At 36.6% G+C, this 21,026-nt stretch overlaps 1 protein-coding gene across 2 annotated transcripts in view; it reads right to left on the bottom strand.

The window, feature by feature from the left end:
- Positions 1–4,306: 4,306 nt before the first annotated feature.
- Positions 4,307–21,026, bottom strand: part of fzr1a (fizzy/cell division cycle 20 related 1a) — a 38,675-nt gene continuing 21,955 nt past the window's right edge. The window contains exons 8-14 of one of the 2 annotated variants that reach the window (XM_043721120.1): positions 18,765–18,830; positions 17,339–17,441; positions 13,614–13,798; positions 12,549–12,782; positions 11,276–11,380; positions 9,620–9,712; positions 4,307–5,361 (exon numbers count right to left, since the gene is read on the bottom strand). In XM_043721120.1, coding sequence (XP_043577055.1) covers positions 5,320–5,361; positions 9,620–9,712; positions 11,276–11,380; positions 12,549–12,782; positions 13,614–13,798; positions 17,339–17,441; positions 18,765–18,830 — 828 coding nt within the window. In that variant the 3' untranslated portion in view covers positions 4,307–5,319. The remainder of the gene's footprint in view (positions 5,362–9,619; positions 9,713–11,275; positions 11,381–12,548; positions 12,783–13,613; positions 13,799–17,338; positions 17,442–18,764; positions 18,831–21,026) is intronic. The other variant, XM_043721121.1, reaches the window with a different exon arrangement.

Below are 21,026 nucleotides of genomic sequence, written 5' to 3'. Positions count from 1 at the left end.
GCAGATGATTCTTGACTGACTTTTCTCTCTGAAATCTCTCCTGCCGGTAAGAACCGGTGTTTGAATTTACCCTTAGCCCAGGGGTGTGTTTATTCGATGGTACGGGATTGGAACAACTCCTTAGTTAAGTTGCTGTGTTGGATCAATTAAGTTTTCCAACAGTTGTTATTCGGTTTTCTTTTGTTTGTGTTTCAACATAGCATTTAAACAAACTCTGTTTTGCTTAAAGGTGAGTGGTTTGACCATCTACATCACACTTGGAATATCCACTTCACATCTGCCTCTAAAATTTGCAAACGTTAGGGTCTGGGCTACGTTCTTAAAATAGTTTGAGTGGGTCTGGCCTGGTCTAACACACTCTTGAATAGGAAATTAATAAATGACCACGTAATATTTTTTGGTTAAGGAGAGAATGGTCAGTCCACCAGAAGGCTATCCTTTTTATTGAATAGTGGATATGTTAAATTGATTGAAGTATGTAGTACCACCACTTTACAAGATTTTAGAGTATGAGTACTGCTTGTGAAATGCAATTATTTTGAAAGTTCTGGTCTATTTTACTGATTTAACCAAGATCAACTTTCTTCATTCTCCATTACAGTTAAAGTTTGCATCAACTATCCCAGTCATTTCTCCTCATCTGGCCTCTGAAGTAGTCATCCTTTATGCCTTGTTATTGACCTCAAGTTGGTGCAAAGACTCATTTCAGAAATCAGAAAACTTCGCTGTTTTAAAGAAAAAAAAGAGAGAGATTTAATTCAATGAGAAGGATGAAATACCCATGATTAACAAAGGTGGTATAGCATCCAATCAAAAACTAAAGCATATAAACAGGTGAAGCTAGTGGCAGCCAGAGAACTGGGAATCTTGTAGGAAGAAGCAAGGTAAAGTTGTCATAGCCTTACCAGACAATAGGGTTGCTCGTTTATTAAAGAGATGACTAGTGGTGGTTTAACCTGAGAGTCACCATGCCTCAGGCGAGGGTAGAGGTTGAGAATGAGAATCCTCATGATAACCTTAGTGTGGAAACTGAACCCATGCTGTTGGCGTCACTCTACATTACAAACCAGCAGTTTAGCCAATTGAGCTAAACTAACCCCAGAAACATGCAGTGGATGACAATAATGCAAATAAAAGAGGTTTAAAAAAATTGTAGTAAATTGGTAGGAAATATAAAAACAAGAGCTCGAGTAGGGGGCAGAGTGTAATGTATCCAAATTTCCTGATGATCCAAAAAGAATTGGGAGGACTTAAGAATTCTGAAAGGGGATATGGATTGAGTGAGTTGGCAAAAACTGGCAGTTTAATGTAAGAAAATGTGAGGTTGTGCACTTTTAGCAAGAATCAAAATAATCTATTATTTAAACAGAGACTTCATAAAAGTGCAGTACAGAGGAATTTGGTTGTTCTTGTGCATGAAACGAAAAGTTAGCACTTGAGTATAACAAATAACTAAAGTAAGTGGAATTCTGGCCATATTGCTAGTTGTTTAAGAGTTTAAAAATAGGGATGTCTTGTTAGAAATGTACACACCACAAGGCCTTGGAGCAGAAATAGGCAATTCGTCTAGAGTCTGCTACATAATTTAATGAATTTCATGGCTGATGTGATAATCCTCAACTCCATTTTCCAGCCTTTTTCCCAAAACCTTTCAATCCCTTTGTGATTTAAAAAAAAAATGACCAGCTAAACCTTGAAGACACTTAACAACATAACCTCATCAGCCTTCTGCAGCAAAGAATTCCACAGATTCATGACACTCAGCAAAGAAGTTCCTTTCATCTCAGTTTTAAATGGGTGATCCCTTACTTTGAGGTTATACTCTCTGATCCTACACTCTTCTACAAGGAGAAACAAGCGTTCTGCATCTACTTGGTCAAGCTCCTTTGGAATCTTATGTTTTAATAAAGATTTTGCTGAAGCTGCACCTGGAGTAGTGTATACAGTTTTGGTCTCTGTGCTTAAAAATATACACTGGCATTAGCAGTCCAAAAATGATTTACTGGGCTGATTCCTGGGATGAAAAAGTTGATTTATCAAGAACTACTAAATAGATTAGTCCTTTGTTCATTAAAGTTTAAAAGAATTAGTTGCTCAATTACTTTTGTGGATGGATGACCCAAGTTAAATAATTTGTTTGCTTTCTGACCTTTGCTTATAAAACAAATCACCACAGGAGCATTATTCAACAGCCATGAAATGTGTCTGTACAGAACTTAGATTAAGATTTACTATGACAAATTCCTTCAGGATAGACGATTAGAATTGCTCCTGGAATGCTCAACTTTTTCCTATTAAAAAATAAAAAAATACTCCAATTAATGAAGATCTGTGCTCATACCTAGATTAAAAAAGTGTTTTAGGAAAATGAAAATTGTTGACAGGATTAAGTTTTGTCTTTCAAAACATATGCACGGTAGCAGCAATCCATTTCACTTTGTGTTTGGAGGTACACACCATGAATTTAGCATTGTGGTAGTATTCAGCATCACATACCTGTGGTTCTTCTCACTGAGTAGAAAGTGAGGACTGCAGATGCTGGAGACCAAAGTTGAAAAGTGTGGTGCTGGAAAAACACAGCAGGCCAGGCAGCATCCGAGGAGCAGAAGAATCGACGTTTCGGGCATAAGCCTTTCTTCTTATGCCAGAAACGTCGATTCTCCTGCTCCTCGGATGCTGCCTGGCCTGCTGTGTTTTTTCAGCACCACACTGTTCTTCTCACTGACTCATTTTTCATTCCCATATTTCCTTTATTGAACTATGAGATGCAACTTGAGTCTACAAAAAACGCACTAATCTCAGAATTGGCCAACCCACAGAGCGATTGACTTTTTGAGAAAATATTCTTTCACATACTACATTACCATGATAATCTTTTGGTTTAAAATTAATCTTCAAGTGGTCCAGATAATCATGGAGGAGTGGCACATTGCTGTATCCATGAAAAAATTAATAAAGCATTGCTTTTCACAGCTTTAGTCTTTCAAATAAAACACATCACTGAGAGGTCTTCTTTGTTTAATGCCTTTTAGGTTATGTTTTTAATAACTGTATAGCTTTTATAATAACCATATGCTAATATCCAATATATTAAATATCCTTTAATGATAGCTCACAAATTAATACATATATTTGAATAAATAAACTTGTTGTTAAGTCTTGGATATTTTGCATGGCAATTTATTTGGCAAATGGTAAACAGGCAGATATTGGAAGTTTAGTCAGCAAGGGTCGTACCACCACAGCTATGAAGCATTTATGATACATAAGCACATAAAACTTCCCAGTTCTCAGTAAGCACTATTTATTTGACTTTTGTAAATCTAACATGCCAGTTCTTTTCGGGGGGGTGGAGGAAGGGTGCATTATGCTTTATGATAAGACAATTATGTATCATTGAAATCTTGTAATATTGTAATCAGGTATTCATCCAATGTTAAACAGTATATTTCATGTCTCTCTCAAAGAAGTCTTCTGTAATTCATAAAGTGGGAACAACACTTGAAAATGAAGTATTTTACTGTCATGATAACATCACTACACTATAACCTATACCAGGTAACATTGAAATTCACCATAGCTAAAAGGGGGAAATGACAATGAAAGAGAAGGGAACATTATTTACGTTCATGTCCAACAACAGCTCTAAGGGTTCGGAAGACAGTTTAATGTAGTGTTCCTCTGACATTCATCAAATAGGTGAAAAATCTAAACTGAAAATACTCAATCAATCGAATGCATTTCACTGTATATTCAGAAAAACTGAAAGTGTTTTCAAGACATTTTTAAAATTATAAGCAAGTTTATTCTGCACAGCCATGATCATTGGAAAAAAATCCATATTTGTATATTTAGATGGCTTGAATTAAAGGGGATCTATTCTACGTTGTCAAAGATAGATTTGAATGCAGGAGGGTAAATACATTACTTTCTACTGTCTGCTGTCAAACCTAGGCTTCATTTAGTGTAACCTGATGTAAAGCAGGAAAATGATGAAAAACTTTAATCTCAGTATGAATTTTTAGTTAATAATTATGCAAAGATCCCAAATTTCTTTTCTTAAAATATGAATGAAGTCATTTATAAATATTGTGTAACTAATTTAGAATGTGTGGTAAATATATTTGGACATTTTCCTATTTTTAGTGAGAACACATATGACTTGCAAGATTACAGTGCAATTCCAGTCTTCAAATTTCCTTACATCAGCAAACTTGCAGATTTGTCATATTATATTTTGTTGTGTTATCCTGGCTGTTGTCTCAGTGCGTTGTACGAGGTGCAGATAATGAAGTTTCAAGTCACATTGTGCAACACCACTTTTACCATTTTAACAGCTTTACTCACTTCAATTGACCATCAGAATATTCATCCACATATACAAACAACTTCAAAAGGTACTCACTCACTATTACAGAACACAAAACAGTTTTACAGCTCAACTGAAGATCACAGATGGTATTAAAAAAAGTGTACAAAAATTACAGTCTGAGTAATAATTGCCACTAATGGTTAAAAATTCAAGTGCTTTTGCCATCCATATTTGTACAGTTTGACAGAAAAGTATTTTCAACATTATAAGCAGCAAGACCTTTTAAACCCTGATACAATTGAAGTTCATGCCTCATTTGATATTTATGTCTAGTATTAAGAATTTTTGCCAATCATAATTTTAAATAATATAACGATTGGTGCAGTTGAACATGATGTTAACCCATCAAAGCCAGTCATTTTAACTAAATACTTAAGGGAAGTAATCTTCCTGCTTAACAAATTTGAAAATCCTTGTAATACAGTTACAAAATATATATATATATTATGTATATATATATATATATATATATATAGGCACACAGGAAAGCCTATTATTCAGGGTTTCTTTTAAACATTACACTTATCTCCATAATCAAGTTTTCTTTAGCATTCTCACTGCATTTCTACAGAACTTTATATTCAATGTACATTTTTCAAGACCAACAGAAAAATATTTACAGGTAGCACTGTGCATTTCATAGCTTGGCATTTCATTTCATCTGAAAGTTGAGGCTGGCATTTTATATAAACTGTACAAGCAAATTAGAATATCAGCACTTAACTAGACCTTAATTCAAAACCTTTGGCAGTCTTTTCAAACAGTTCTTTGTAAACAAACATAATTGAAAACATACTTTAAAAATTCAACCTGTTTGGAATGAGCAGCAAAATCTTTACAACATCCATCCAAATGAAAAAAAAATCAGTACCAGCATGATGCAAGTTTCTTGTATATTTATGGGACAATTAGAATTTTCCCTATTTAACACAGTAATTTCTCAATCATCATCGTATTCTTGTGAAGAGATTCAGCACAGATATGGATTCCTGTAAATTAATTCAAAAGAAAACTTCAGTTTCTGCACTCATAAATGTTTTTACCCCAAAGTTTTAATTATCTCCCTTTTATTAATATTCTATTGGTTTGATATTCAATGTGTCTTGGTAGAAAATGTAGTTCTTTGCAGACCAATTGTCAGTAGCATATTTGTTCAGTATAAACCATTACATTATTTTAGAATGATCATATTTTTCCTTTCTTCCTTTTCTCCTGCACACACATTCCATCTTATTATAAAACATATCCCAATAATTTTGGAGAACTGTCATCACCAGTAAGCAGAGCGCCTGACCAACCAGATTTAATTGAAGACACGACTTAACAACATGAGAAGTTGGTAGCATGATGGCAATGTCACTGAACCAAAAACCCAGATGCGAATACTCAGGTAACACACAGTTTAAATTTCACATAGGAGGATAGAGCAGGTGAATGCATGGCTGAGGAGCTGGTGTATGGGAGAAGGATTCACATTTTTGAATCATTGGAATCTCTTTTGAGATAGAAATGACTTGTACAAGAAAAACGGATTGCACCTAAATTGGAAGGGGACTAATATACTGGCAGGGAAATTTGCTAGAACTGCTTGGGAGGACTTAAACTAGTAAGGTGTGGAGGTGGCACCCAGGGAGATAGTGAGGAAAGAGATCAATCTGAGACTGCTACAGTTGAGAACAGAAGTGAGTCAAACAGTCAGGGCAGGCAGGGACAAGGTAGGACTAATACATTAAACTGCATTTATTTCAAGGCAAGGGGCCTAACAGGGAAGGCAGATGAACTCAGGGCATGGTTAGGAACATGGAACTGGGATATCATAGCAATTACAGAAACATGGCTCAGGGATGAGCAGGACTGGCAGCTTAATGTTCCAGGATACAAATGCTACAGGAAGGATAGAAAGGGAGGCAAGACAGGAGGGGGGATTGGCATTTTTGATAAGGGATAGCATTATAGATGTGCTGAGGGAGGATATTCCTGGCAATTATTCCAGGGAAGTTTATTTGGGTGGAACTGAGAAATAAGAAAGGGACGATAAACTTATTGGGATTGTATTATAGACCCCCCAATAGTCAGAGGGAAATTGAGAAACAAACTTGTAAGGAGATCTCAGCTACCTGTAAGAATAATAGGGTCGTTATAGTAGGGGATTTTAACTTTCCAAACATCGACTGGGACTGTCATAGTGTTAAAGGTTTAGATGGAGAGGAATTTCTTAAGTGTGTACAAGACAATTTTCTGATTCAGTATGTGGATGTACCTACTAGAGAAGGTGCAAAACTTGACCTACTCTTGGGAAATAAGGCAGGGCAGGTGACTGAGGTGTCAGTGGGGGAGCACTTTGGGGCCAGCGACCATAATTCTATTTGTTTTAAAATAGTGATGGAAAAGGATAGACCAGATCTAAAAGTTGAAGTTCTAAATTGGAGAAAGGCCAATTTTGACGGTATTAGGCAAGAACTTTCGAAAGCTGATTGGAGGCAGATGCTCGCAGGTAAAGGGATGGCTGGAAAATGGGAAACCTTCAGAAATGAGATAACAAGAATTCAGAGAAAGTATATTCCTGTCAGGGTGAAAGGAAAGGCTGGTACGTACAGGGAATACTGGATGACTAAAGAAATTGAGGGTTTGGTTAAGAAAAAGGAAGCATATGTCAGGTATAGACAAGATAGATCAAGTGAATCCTTAGAAGAGTATAAAGGAAGTTGGAGTACACTTAAGAGGGAAATCATGAGGGCAAAAAGGGGACATGAGATATCTTTGGCAAATAGAATTAAGGAGAGTCCAAAGGGTTTTTACAAATATATTAAAGGACAAAAGGGTAACTAGGGAGAGAATAGGGCCCCTCAAAGATCAGCAAGGCGGCCTTTGTGTGGAGCCACAGAAAATAGGGAAGATACTAAATGAATATTTTGCATCAGTATTTACTGTGGAAAAGGATATGGAAGATATAGACTGTAGGGAAATAGATGGTGATATCCAGATTACAGAGGAGGAAGTGCTGGATGTCTTGAAACGGTCAAAGGTGGATAAATCCCCAGGACCTGATCAGATGTACCCGAGAACTCTGTGGGAAGCTAGAGAAATGATTGCTGGGCCTCTCACTGAGATATTTGTATCATCGATAGTCACAGGTGAGGTGCCGGAAGACTGGAAGTTGGCAAACGTGGTGCCACTGTTTAAGAAAGGCGGTAAAGACAAGCCAGGGAACTATAGACCGGTGAGCCTGAACTCAGTGGTGGGCAAGTTGTTGGAGGGAATCCTGAGGGACAGGGAAAGGCAAGGACTGATTAGGGATAGTCAACATGACTGTGTGTGTGGGAAATCATGTCTCACAAACTTGATTGAGTGTTTTGAAGAAGTAACAAAGAAGATTGATGAGGGCAGATCAGTAGATGTGATTTATATGGACTTCAGTAAGGCTTTCAACAAGGTTCCCCATAGGAGACTGATTAGCAAGGTTAGATCTCATGGAATACAGGGAGAACTAGCCATTTGGATACAGAACTGGCTCAAAGGTAGAAGACAGAGGGTAGTGGTGGAGGTTTGTTTTTCAAACTGGAGGCCTGTGACCATTGGAATGCCACTAGGATCGGTGCTGGGTCCTCTACTTTTTGTCATTTACATAAATGATTTGGATGCGAAATAAGAGGTACAGTTAGTAAGTTTGCAGATGACACCAAAATTGGAGGTGTAGTGGACAGTGAAGAGGGTTACGTCAGATTACAACAGGATCTTGACCAGATGGGCCAATGGACTGAAAAGTGGTAGATGGAGTTTAATTCAGATAAATGCGAGGTGCTGCATTTTGGGAAAGCACATCTTAGCAGGACTTATACACTTAATGGTAAGGTCCTAGGGAGTGTTGCTGAACTAAGAGACCTTGGAGTGCAGGCTCACAGCTCCTTGAAAGTGGAGTTGCAGGTAGATAGGATAGTGAAGAAGGTGTTTGGTATGCTTTCCTTTATTGGTCAGAGTATTGAGTACTGGAGTTGGGAGGTCATGTTGCGGCCATACAGGACATTCATTAGGCCACTGTTGGAATATTGCGTGCAGTTCTGGTCTCCTTCCTATCGGAAAGATGTTGTGAAAGTTGAAAGGGTTCAGAAAAGATTTACAAGGATGTTGTCAGGGGGGAGTCCAGAACTAGAGGGCATAGGTTTAGGGTGAGGGGGGAAAAGATATAAAAGAGACCTAATGGGCAACCTTTTCACGCAGAGCGTGGTACGTGTATGGAATGAGCTGCCAGAGGATGTGATAGAGGCTGATACAATTGTAACATTTTAAAGGCATTTGGATGGTTATATGAATAGGAAGGGTTTGGAGGGATATGGGCCGGGTGCTGGCAGATGGGGCTAGATTGGGTTGGGATATCTGGTCGGCATGGACAGGTTGGACCGAAGGGTCTGTTTCCATGCTGTACATCTCTATGACTCTAGTGGAATTCAAATTCAATTAATAAACCTGGAATATGAAGCAAGTCTCAGTGTTGGTGCATAACCTTGAAAACATTGTTGATTGTCATAAAAAGCCAACTGCTTCATTAATGTTATTGAAGAAAACAATATTGTTCTTCTTACCTGGTTTGGTCTATATCTGACTCTAAATTCACAACAATGTTACTCTTAACTGCCCTCTGAAATGGCCTAGCATGCCACAAGAAGAACAAACACTAGTCTTGTCAGCAACCTTCATATTCCATGAAAGAACAAATCTACATGAGCCAAAGGCTTGTATTTATCCATTAGCCTATTAATTGTCATGAAGGTCCCAATGAGTAACTTCATCTTACATGGTGCATACTTTAAATCCCAATGTAGACAGGTTTCATGTTGTGGTTTATCTCAATGGAATCCACTTTGATATCACAATAACTAATAGATAAGAAGCAATTGCACCTAAAATGTCGCTCTGGACTCATGCACAAAGCAAAACAGATTATCTTCCCTTGCCTCTGAGAATGTTGCATTACATTGATTGCTGGAGTTTTGACACATTGATGCAATACAGTGTTTTTTTTCCAAAAAATCACTCATCTAATTCTGTGGGAAACTCACAGGGAAAAACAGTAGGAACAAATTATGTTTTATAATACCTTTAAGTAAAGGTGCAACAATCAACCAGATTGGTGACTCCTATACAGCATGATTTTATTATGAATCAAAAATGCGATCTATTGATTCTTTAACAAAATCAAAGATTTCTGGTGCAGCTTTAACATCATTGCAGCTACCCAAGGTATCATACCTTAGTTGAACGAGTTTTACTAAACACATTCCAGAATCGGAGTGTTTCATCTCCAGCTCCAGTTACAATGGCTTCCCCATCTGGTGACATTGCCTGTAGATAAAAAAAAAGGAGAATTTGGCTTTTTATAATGCTTGTGAAAATAGTAATTTCTTTTGAAGCTTATAAAAAATATCTTGTTTCCACTATATCTGCATTTCCTTTTGTTTCCTTTTCTTCAATCTTCTCTGACAGGCAAAAGGTAATGAGAGACTGATTTAATTGATATTACTTAATAATGAGTTCGATAAGGCAGAATACTTTCACCTACCTATTCAAATTCTATACTCACTTACATAACAGGTATGCATAAAAAAAGATAAACACAGATACATCTTTTTTGAGGCTATTATACTAATGATACCTATAAGAGAAATACATGTACACAAACTTTTTCAGTATGATTCTGACTATGTAATAACAGGCTGGTGCACTCCCACAACAGCTTCCTGTATATAGGTCAGCAAGCCTGGACAAATTGTTTGGTTTTATGTTGTAGTATTATCAGTAAACTACATGCTAGAGTTGAGCTCGGCTGCTCAATGCAGGCAACTCCCTAATTCCCATATATAGACCCAGCATTCACCAAGTGTTAATGTTTAGGACTGTACAACAGAATTATGCACCTGGCAGTTCAAAACTGCATTTCAGAATGATTGGATACAGTGACATGAGCAATCACGTGTAGCAGTCTCTCTTGTTGGCCATTGTACACCCAGCAACATTCTGAAATGGAAAGATAAAATCTACCTGCAGACCGCCTCTTCCCCTAAAATCAGCCAAGATCTTCAGGCTTTGATATTGATTTCTTGACTTTGCTGATATGCATAATGTATTCACAGCAAGGAAATACAAAATAGAGGAAAAGTTCCAGGGGAACTCTTCAGAATATTACAGAGTACTTGGAGATAGTTCTATAACTGACAATAGCTGAACAGTATTGATCTTGCTGGGAGAAGTGAAATTTATTTGAGGCAATTTTTTCTTAGTTCAAAAGTTTGGTATACATTTTTCTTACATTCAAGTTCAATACTCTAGGATTAAAAATAATGCAGTACATTTGCATTGAAACGAGGAATCTGATTTCGTGTGAGGCATCCAGCCTACACTGATCCTTGTAGGGTACATATGTTTTGAGCTGCAGCTTTCATAGCGGACCGATATCATTATCAATGCCCACACATCATAGTTTAGATTAAGTAGATGGTAATAAATATGTAGGATTAGTTCATTGATTCGAGACACATCTAATCCCATTGTCTAGCATATCCTAAACTGCCCAGTCAAGGTCTTTGTCGAGCTGATGCCATTTCTATAATATTACATGCAAACTAACTTACATTACCGAATAAAGTTGAAATTAATGGGATTAATTAACAAAGCTTTTGTCAACAATGGCTTAGAACAGATATCTTAACTAAGATTCAAAGGCTGCAAATACTTAATGTCAATATTAGCAAAGTCGAGAAAGCTTGTCCAAAATTATCCTGAGTCAATCAGCCTTGTAAGCTTTTTAGCACTGAATGCATACATAGTTGATTATAAAGTCAAAAACATTATGATTTTAATCCTTTGACTTACACAATACAAATATGAAAACCATTATGACTAACTCACCAAATATAGCACTCTGTATGAATGCCCTGTCAGCTTGGCTACTTGTGTTAAAGATGGATATTTCCACACCAAGATTTGATTTTGTGAATAACCATGAGTACTCACCTACAAATAATAAACCTAATTTAGTGAAACTGATAAAAATGTATATAAAACCACTGTAGCACCACTTAAAAAAGTGCATTAATATTCCAATTGTACTCCAGTTATCATTGTAACATGTTACACAACAGCACCAATATTCATAACAATGTGTTACTCTTACATTTATTCTGGATTTCAACTGTTGCCAATTCCCAACAAGGCGCCTTTATCAACTGCCATAAAAATCTGCAAAATCTCTCAATAATTATGTTCTCAATGAATGGAAAGTTTTCCCCAAGTACCAATTAAGTGAGATTCAGGAGAATATAATGATTTATTTGCTAAAACAATGGTCCAAATATTCTGATTACCATTGGTTCAGACTTGACCAATAGTAATCCTCTTTAAAATTACAGCTCTCCTGTCGATAGCTTGTCTGGCCACAATTCCATCAAGTAAAAACACGGAGAAATACACTGAGTGCAGGAATAACATTATACATCAGTTTCTTACACAACTTACTGCCCAATTTCAGAAGTTAAAGGTCACCAAGACATTTTGAAAGTGACTGAAGAAAGCTGTGTGTGTACGGTAAGGAGAATGGAGGGAAGGTGGATAGGGTAGATGGTTTTTGGCACCAGCAGGGTCAATTGGGAAGCAGGTCAGTTCACCAACATTTTCTAGGTTAAGTTTAAGAGGGTCAGAACCCTCTGAATCCTGCAATGTTAAGGAACTTGTTTATGTAGGGTTCCAGATGTAGAGGAATTGCCCGTTGAAAGTTTAAATTTCCTAGGCTATTTTCTTGGAGGTAACTGCATCAGGAATTCTGCATGGTCCCAATGCGCATCTCCAGTCTACTCTACTCCATTGACTATATAACCATTGGAATAGCTAGACAATTTTAAAACAATACTTGAAGAAAATGAAATAATCACTAAATCCAGATTAAAATATACTTTTATCAATTCTCAAATATGCCCATTACTGATATGACCAATATTAATTACCACCTGTTGGACTGGCAAACGGAGTGGTTTGTTAGCAAGCATTACCACCATTGGTTAAGCCAGAACAGATAAGGATTGCAAGTTTCATTCTCGAAAGTAACAGTGGTGAACCTCTGGGGATTTTAAGACACTGCATTAGCTTTGCTTTAGAAATACCAAAAGCAAATAAACTTTTTACTTACTAGTTCATTTGCGTGTTTGGACCAAGCAAGGTTGCACACCTGGGAACCTGTATCAATGCACTGCAAAGGCTGAGAGGTAAGAGTATTCCAGAACCGGATGCACCGATCAGCAGTTCCACCACCTGATGCAAGGAGACCATGCTGATGAGGGGACCAGGCAATAGCTTTCACTGCTGCAAGATGCTCTGTATACTGCTGTACTGGGCCTGAACTGGAATTGTTCCACACCAGTAGCTAAATAACAACAAGTTATATGTAAAATAATCAGATTTTGCAATATGAAGTACAAATATTTTGTCTTTAAATAATCTTTGATTCACTTAAATCTGAGGACTCAAAGAACAATAGAACAAAAAAAAGATAATTCAGTAAAGAAGTGACTTAGATCATTCCTGAATAATATCATAGTTTGTGTGCACATGCATCTATCTATACTTGACTACACAGCGAAGGCAGAAGTGATTCATTTTTAAAATCTTAAGTTCAAATGACTAATTTTTTTTTAAATGAAGTGTAAAGACAAGGTGATACTAATTATGTACAAGAGTGAATATGTAGACAGTTGTTTAGCTTTCAGCAATGCTGCTCAAAAAAGCAGTTCCTGTAAGAAAACTGTCTTACACTTGCTACTTCCTCACAGCAATGCAGTTGTGATCAGAGAAGAGCTGACAAAGACAGAACACAAAATCAAATAAATATGCTGATAGTTTAATACCTAGTAACGAGTCAGATTCGAGATGGTTTCCCAGTGCTCATTTTCTTCCTTATTCCTGTTCACTGTATTTCCCTAATGTTTCTAATTGAATTTCAGCATCTCATTCAAATGGCAGTTATTGATATACAAGCTGCAAAATATATCTCATTGGAAGAAACACAACCAAGGATGTTCTTGTTCAAGAATTCCCTTTCTTACCGAAATTACTTTATAGGGATCAGGAATGGCGGCCCCATTTCCTCTTCTGGCACTAAACAGCACTGTACCCAACTGTAATGCCCTTACGGTTACTACAGCTTAGATCAGCTATTTAGTTTTCATCATGTTTTGGTCTTTATACATTTCATTACCTTGTTATCATTTCCTCCAGAGGCAAGAAGCTGGTGATCTGTCGACCATTTCAAACCACAAACTTCCTGTCTGTGACCCTGAAGTCGGCGCTCTGATTGCAAGGGTGGTGTACGGATATCTCTCTGAAGAATAAGACGGTCCCTACTTCCTGATGACAGTTGATCAGCATTCCATGCAAGGGCCCCTATAAGCACAAATCAACCTTAGACTGCGTATCAGGCAGAAAACTTAAAGAAAACTGCTGACAACTTGTGTTTTGTTTTAAAGCTGCTTCAATTTTAATTGATTAGAAGACAATTTGCCTGCTGACAACAGATCAACAAAAGTAAATACAAAGTTATTCTTTTATTTCCATCAAATATCAACCTTGCACTGAAAATATGGGATAGAACATATAACAATAATGGCTTTAAAAACTGTGTTAAAAGAATTGCCACTTCGAAACATTTTATTTAAAGTTTGAAAATTTCTGACTTGTAGGTTTGGGTGCTATAAATACTTTGATAGGATAGGCTTTTTAAAGGGTAAAGTTTTAAATAAAAAGGTAAATATAGCAATTGTAATGGGACACCTAGCATTAGCATTCCTCTTTTCCCTTCTTGAATAAAAAGAAAATAAATCCTAGCTTTATAATTGTTCAACTTTGAGAAGGCAAGGTAGAAATGAAAGAAATACTATTTTGGTCTAAGGCCTGCAATTCACTCTAAATACTGTTAATTTATCAAAATGAAAAAGAGCTACTCTATAAAATGTTTTCTGTTATAAACAGAGACATATAAATACTAGACTGTTGAACACTAATGAAAATTTTACCCATTGGTTTGCATTAAGCAGATGATTTTTCTGCCTATCACACTGGAATTTGCTCCTTGTTTTGTCAAATTATACTTCCTTTTGCCAATAATTATGAGAAATTTCTGTATTCAGTAACTTAAGAAATCTGGTTTATCACCATGCTATATTTCATGGAGGTGGTCAACACTCAAATTCAGTGACAGATTATGCATTTATTTAAGCACTGACTGACTGCAAATTAGGTTAAAGATTGTTCTCTTTGTACTGATGGCACATGTAAGCTCACTGATGGGAACAGATAAATTCTCTCAAACTGATGTTTCACCAAGAAAAGCGTTTGAGAGCAAGATATCAAATATCAAGTTGTAAGTTTGCTCACTAAGCTGGTAGTTTTGTTCTCAGACGTTTTGTCACCATGCTAGGCATCATCATCAGTGAGCCTCCGATGAAGCGCTGGTGTTCTGTCGTGCTCTATATTTGTGTGTCTTGGTCTGTTGTGGTGGATGATACCATTTCTGGTTCTTTTTCTGAGAGGTTGGTAAATGGGGTCCAAATTGATATGTTTGTTGATGGAGTTCCGCTTTGAATACCAGGCCTCTAGGAATTCCTGTGCATGTCTCTGTTTAGCCTGTCCCAGGATGGATGTATTGTCCCAGTCGAATGGTGTCCCTCTTCACCTGTGTCTTCTTGCAGACCAGCGTCTTCAGGAAAGCCACACACTGACCAGATACTCAACTTAAGGAGCAATTATCCCAGCACCGTCAAATGGAGCTGCATCAGGGCATTATTTAAATGAGCCACAACACACTGCAGCACCTAGGAAGTAAGAGAAGCTAAGGAAAAACACCTATGCAATATATTCAGCAACAACAGGTACCCAATAAGCGCAATTAGTTAATTCCTATACAACAGACCTAAACAAGAAGACACAACACACCCAGAAACTCTAGCCACCCTGCCAAACATTAAAGATATCTCAGATGATTACCAGACTACTCTGGCCCCTCGATATCACGGTAGCCCACAAACCTATGGCCACACAAACAGCTCCCGATAAATTTAAAGGACCCTGTGCCAACAACCAGCAGAACGAACCTCATATGCAAAATAACATGCATGGACTGCACAAACATTACATTGCACAGATTGGCAGGAAACTAACCACCAGGATACATGAGCACCAACTAGCCACCAAAAGACATCATCAACTATCAGTAGTATCCATACACACAGACAAAAAGGGACACCAGTTCGACATCCATCCTGGGACAGGCTCAGCAAAGACATGCAGGGAATTCCTAGAGGCCTAGCATTCAAACCGGAACATATTGACTTGGACCCCATATCCCAAACTCTCAGAACAAAACCGGAAACAATATCACCCACCACAACGGACCAAGACACACAAATAGCAAGCAGGACAGAACACCAGCGCTTTGTTGGAGGCTCACTGATGATGCGACCTAGCATGGTGACAAAACATCTGAGAACAAATCTACCAGCTCAGTGAACAAACATACAACCTGATCCACAACCTGAGTAACAAATCTTCTCCAAAATCTCAAATATCTCAAAAAGTGAAGTATAAGTTTCTTCAACATAAGAAAGTATCTTAATTACTCAACATGAGTTCAGATTATTGCTAAAAATGTAGATTTTAGAGAAAGGTGGAGGAGTAGAGCAGTTTAGGAAGTGAATTTCAGGTAGTGGTACACCCTAGCCGAAGATACAAATGCCAGAAGTAAGGTGAGAATATAGAAAAAGGCACAGCTACAAAAACAAATGACCGAAGTCAGTGAAAAAGAGAACTGGAAACTGGTCACTGGACTTGAAGTGTTAACTCTTTGCTCTCCACAGATGCTGCGAGACTGAGTTTCTCCAGTAATTTCTGTTATTATATGTTTCAGATCTCGAGTAGCCGCAGTTCTTTATTTTATTTTGTAACTTTGTTTAATGTTTAATTGCTGTTGTAATAAATAACAGTATCCCAGTCGCTTTCTTCATTGTCAGCTGTACCTGAATACTAATTTTTATGATTTACTCGAATACCTAAATCCCTCTGTACCTTGGATTTCTGCAGTTGTTATCCACTAAGACATTCTTCCTGTCTACTTCACATTTTCCCACAGTATACTCCATCTGCCAGATTTTTGCCCATTCATTCAACGTCTCTAAATCTTTCTGTAAACTTCTGATATTTTCTTCACGACATGCTTTTCCTATTATATTTGTGCTGTTCCCAAATTCAGCTGCAATGTCTTTGCTCCTCATAACCACATTGGTGTAAATTGTAAAAAAGTTACCATCCTGGCATAGGCCCCTGGAGGTCTCCACTCATCACATCTAGCTAATTAGACAATGTCACATTTAGGCATACTGCTTTCTGCCTTAAAGCCTAACGCTATCCATACTAATGTGTTATCCCTATGCCAATAGCTTTTACTTTCTGCAATAACCTTTGGTATGGTACCTTACCTCATGTACTTTCTGGAACTCAAAATACAGTATGTCCACAATGTATGTTACTTCCCCAAAGAAGTCTAATAAATTAGTTATATCCAAGATTAAAAATGATTCCTGTCGGAGGAATCAGGATTAAGTAGCATTCATTTTCAACAAAATTGGATATAATCCTTATCAGCCTTGTACATCCAATTTTAAAATAAATGCTCACCTTCATGTTTATTATGTTGCAAAAGCTCTGAAGTATTGCATTATAAATATGACAGTGAGGACATTATAAATATGGCAATGAGATCATCATGGATTCTTAGGCAGAAAAGGGATGCAAGAAATCTTTTGGGACATTAAAAAAATGCCAATATCTGAAGAATATATAAACTGGCTGGAAAATATGATATTTTACTGAAAATGTGTGTTATCTTTCTGCTTCATATTATGAGGTTTAATTTGTTTTCCAACAACTTACCTACTCTAGCAGAGTGTCCTTCAAGTGTGGATAATTTTTTCCCTGCAGCTGTATCCCAGATCTGAACATATCCTTTGTGTGTTCCAACAGCTACCAGGTTTCCCTAGAAAACATTACATAACTATGATTTCTAACCTTTTTAATTTCTATCTGTACATGACAACTTTTATTGCCACCCATAATAGTTGAATAGTAAATCAAGACATTATAACATTTATTTGTGCCTGACCTTTTCTAAAATTGTGGAGATAAAAATTCCTATTTCTGAGCAATTTATGACCAAAGTGTCTTTGCTTTTACTATTCCCTAGTAAAGTTTAAGTATAATTTATAAAGAAAAGAATGTTATAGCTACCTTGATACCACATTACACTTGAAACTAAAACATACTTCTCATACCATCAAGTATAAATTATGGACACTTACCTACAATGGTATGGGAAACAGCAATATTTATATCAAAATATTTTGGTTTTTCATTATTTTCAGAAGAGAATGGTTTACTCAATGAATATCACAGGGTTTGTTAATAGCAAATCGTCTCAATGTCCACATGCAACAATTTTTTATTAAGTTCCTTAATCTGTCCCTGAAGTTAAATATAATACTGAACAGAATTTATCCAGCGTGGATGTTCGGTTACCTGCTTAGGGTAATTCATAGCGCAAATAGTATCATTTAATATTTACTACTACATGTTCTGAAATGCTGAATGAAATAAAAGTCAGTACCACTTCCTAAATTTAGCTTCCTCTTAACTAATATTGCAAAACAAAATTGTTCTCTGAAGTGTCTAAAAAATAAACCATCATTCATTTATATGGTGTTGTTTATAACTTTAGAATGTCCCAATTATGCAGTCTTCAAGAGTGGCCAATGTTCAACAGAAAAACGTGGCAACTAATTTGTACAGAACAGTTCACACAAATGACTGTGGGATAAGTGAATAGTAAAATTTCCTTTCATTGCTTGAAGCATTAAGACCTAACACCAGGAGGAAAACTCTGCTCTTTCTGAAGAGTGTTACTGGATCTTTTCCAAAAATAGTGAAAATGCAGCTTTAATTATCTCAATCAATAATGACAATTTCAAAAGTGTAGCACTACTTTAGTGCAGCACTGAAATAACAGCTTCAATAACGTGTTCTATTAAGTGAATGGGTCTTAAACCTGTGACGTTCACAATCAGAAGCATGTTACAGTGGCTGATAAACCTTCCTTTCATATGTTACAAATTCACAACACATTTACAAGAATACTCAAAGTAACGGTGAAGTATACTGAATTATGGAATTAAGATCATGTTTGTTTGTTGTAGTATTTCTTACACTGACAAATTAATTAGGAATAAAACAGTTAAATGAAATAGGTGTACTTAAATAAGACTTGAGCCTAGTTCTATTTTCACATCAAAAGAATGATATTTACTCTCTCTGACCAGCCAACTGATGTAACAGAATCTCCGTCAATAGAAAGGTCACACAACCTGATCACCTAAAAAAAAAACACAGTTAGGATACACAATTTAAAAATATCTACACAACCAGAGCCTTAAACTTTTCTTAAAGCTGTGCTGAAAGCAAAAATCGCACAAAGGTACTTAAACAATTTATTCCAGACAATGATCTTTCTGATGCTGAGTTTTCAAATTACATATTTCACATTAATATTAGATTAATACATTTAACTCTCTTTGTACATTTCAATATTCTAAGAGTGAGATCTCCCTTCTCTCAAAAGCACAGGCTTTGATTGATTTCCAGACTGTGAACACTACACATATACAGAATTTAACAGTATTGTCAGCTACACAGAGCAAATATTTTTCCCTTTAGCATCTAGGAATTTCAGGGGGAAGTTTTAATTCAGTTACATTTTTATTGAGCTTTCTAATATGTAAAATATTCACATTTCATTTTAAAAGAAGCTTTTTCTTTACAGGAGCGTCAGACTGATTGAACACTTGTTTTTACTATTTTGAAAGATAAAAACTTCAGTCATCATCTGGCTTCTCATTATAACTTGTTTCTTCAATAGAAGGCTACAGTACGTTGTTCTGACAATTAGCATGGCCTTTGATAATTCATGTTTAGTTAGAAAATGTGAGTTTGTAAATTTGAGAGGGTTCCCACATGCACAAATAATGGCTCAATCCAAAGTTACTCTTGGACTCTCTAAGGACAAATATCTTCCTCTTTACTTATTTAATGTTTATCAATGTATTTTCTTTGAAACTGTGTTGCAAATCAATTATGTGTACAACTGTGTGTTGAATTTGACTGTTCTTAGAAGGTGCTGAGAACATTATGTAAAAAGACTAACAGTCTTCAGGTTCAGATGAAATTTATAAACTCAACTAAACTTAACATCTATCCTTTAGGATTGTGATTAGTCGCGATTATACACCTTTGCAAATTTTAACTGTTATCCTACTTTTTGTTTGTCAGCTATATTTTCAAGGAAATAGCTGAAATGAATGAATGAAGAGGGCATATTCTTTCAGTCATTCTCATTTAAAAAATTCAATTAATGAAAAGCAATATCAATGAGATGATAGTTCATTAGTATTTGGAAGCTGAATATCCTTAAGACTGGAACACTGATGGACCAGAAAACAATGGAATTGACTTGCATAAGTGTGATGAGTATTATGTATTAAAAGGTAAGGTAAAGTCGACACAGTCTTACCAGACAGTAGGGCTGCTTTTTCCTGATTAGTGATGGTTTAACCTAGGGCCACCATTCCTCAGGTGAGGGGAGAGGTTGAGGAGAATCCTTCATGGTAACCTCAGTTGGTGTTATACGCTGTTGGCATCACTCTACATTGCAAACGAGTCAACCAGCCAACTGAGCTAAACTAACCCCCCAGGGATGACGAATTATTTAGTGGGAACAGTCCAGAAAAGTCAAGAGATAGGCAACTTCATAAAGACCTTTGCAACATGTTGCAAAATATAATTGGTGGAGCATGAAAACAATCATATGAACAAACAATTTCAAAAAATTGTGGACATTACATCCCAATCTAAGCAGTGACAGAATTTTGTTTTTAAAGTTTGAAACAAACTTTGCTACAATATTTACACAAGTAATAATGATGTAGAACTAATAATAAAATCAAGCCACCAAGAAAGTTTTCTACAAATAACAACAATGGAACAGAAATATGTGCTCTATTTTTCTAGAAAGATAAACTGGTATTCCAGTGCAGGTGGAAGGCAGGTAAGCAGCATGAGAACCTCAAAAGGTAATTGTTTTGATGCTTTCTACAGCAGTAACAAAAAAAATCACCAGGACGTACCAGTCAGCAGGTGATTTCTCAGAAATATTGATCAGGCTCAGCATCAGGGTTGTGAGGGAAGCTGAACAAAAACTTTTAAATTATAAAAACCCCTAATAATTTGAACTAAAAATGTCTGTTATTTTAAATAACTGGTTTAGTCTTTCAATGATTAAATCATCATAGAAGACAGAAATCATAAAATCCCCATTGTGGAAGCAGGCCATTCGGCCATCGAGTGCACAATGACCGTCCAAAGAGCATCCCACCCAGACCAACCCCCTACCCTATAACCCTGCACATCCTACATTTCACCTACATATCCATGGACACTGAGCAATTTAGCATTGACAATCCACCGAAACTGCACAAGTTTGGACTGTGGGAGGAAACCAGAACACTCAGAGGAA

The sequence above is a fragment of the Chiloscyllium plagiosum genome, chromosome 31 (assembly GCF_004010195.1).
Source record: "Chiloscyllium plagiosum isolate BGI_BamShark_2017 chromosome 31, ASM401019v2, whole genome shotgun sequence".
NCBI classification, from domain to species: Eukaryota; Metazoa; Chordata; class Chondrichthyes; order Orectolobiformes; family Hemiscylliidae; genus Chiloscyllium; species Chiloscyllium plagiosum.
The sequence above is the reverse complement of the archived record's forward strand: the minus strand, read 5'-3'. Positions and strand labels throughout refer to the sequence as shown.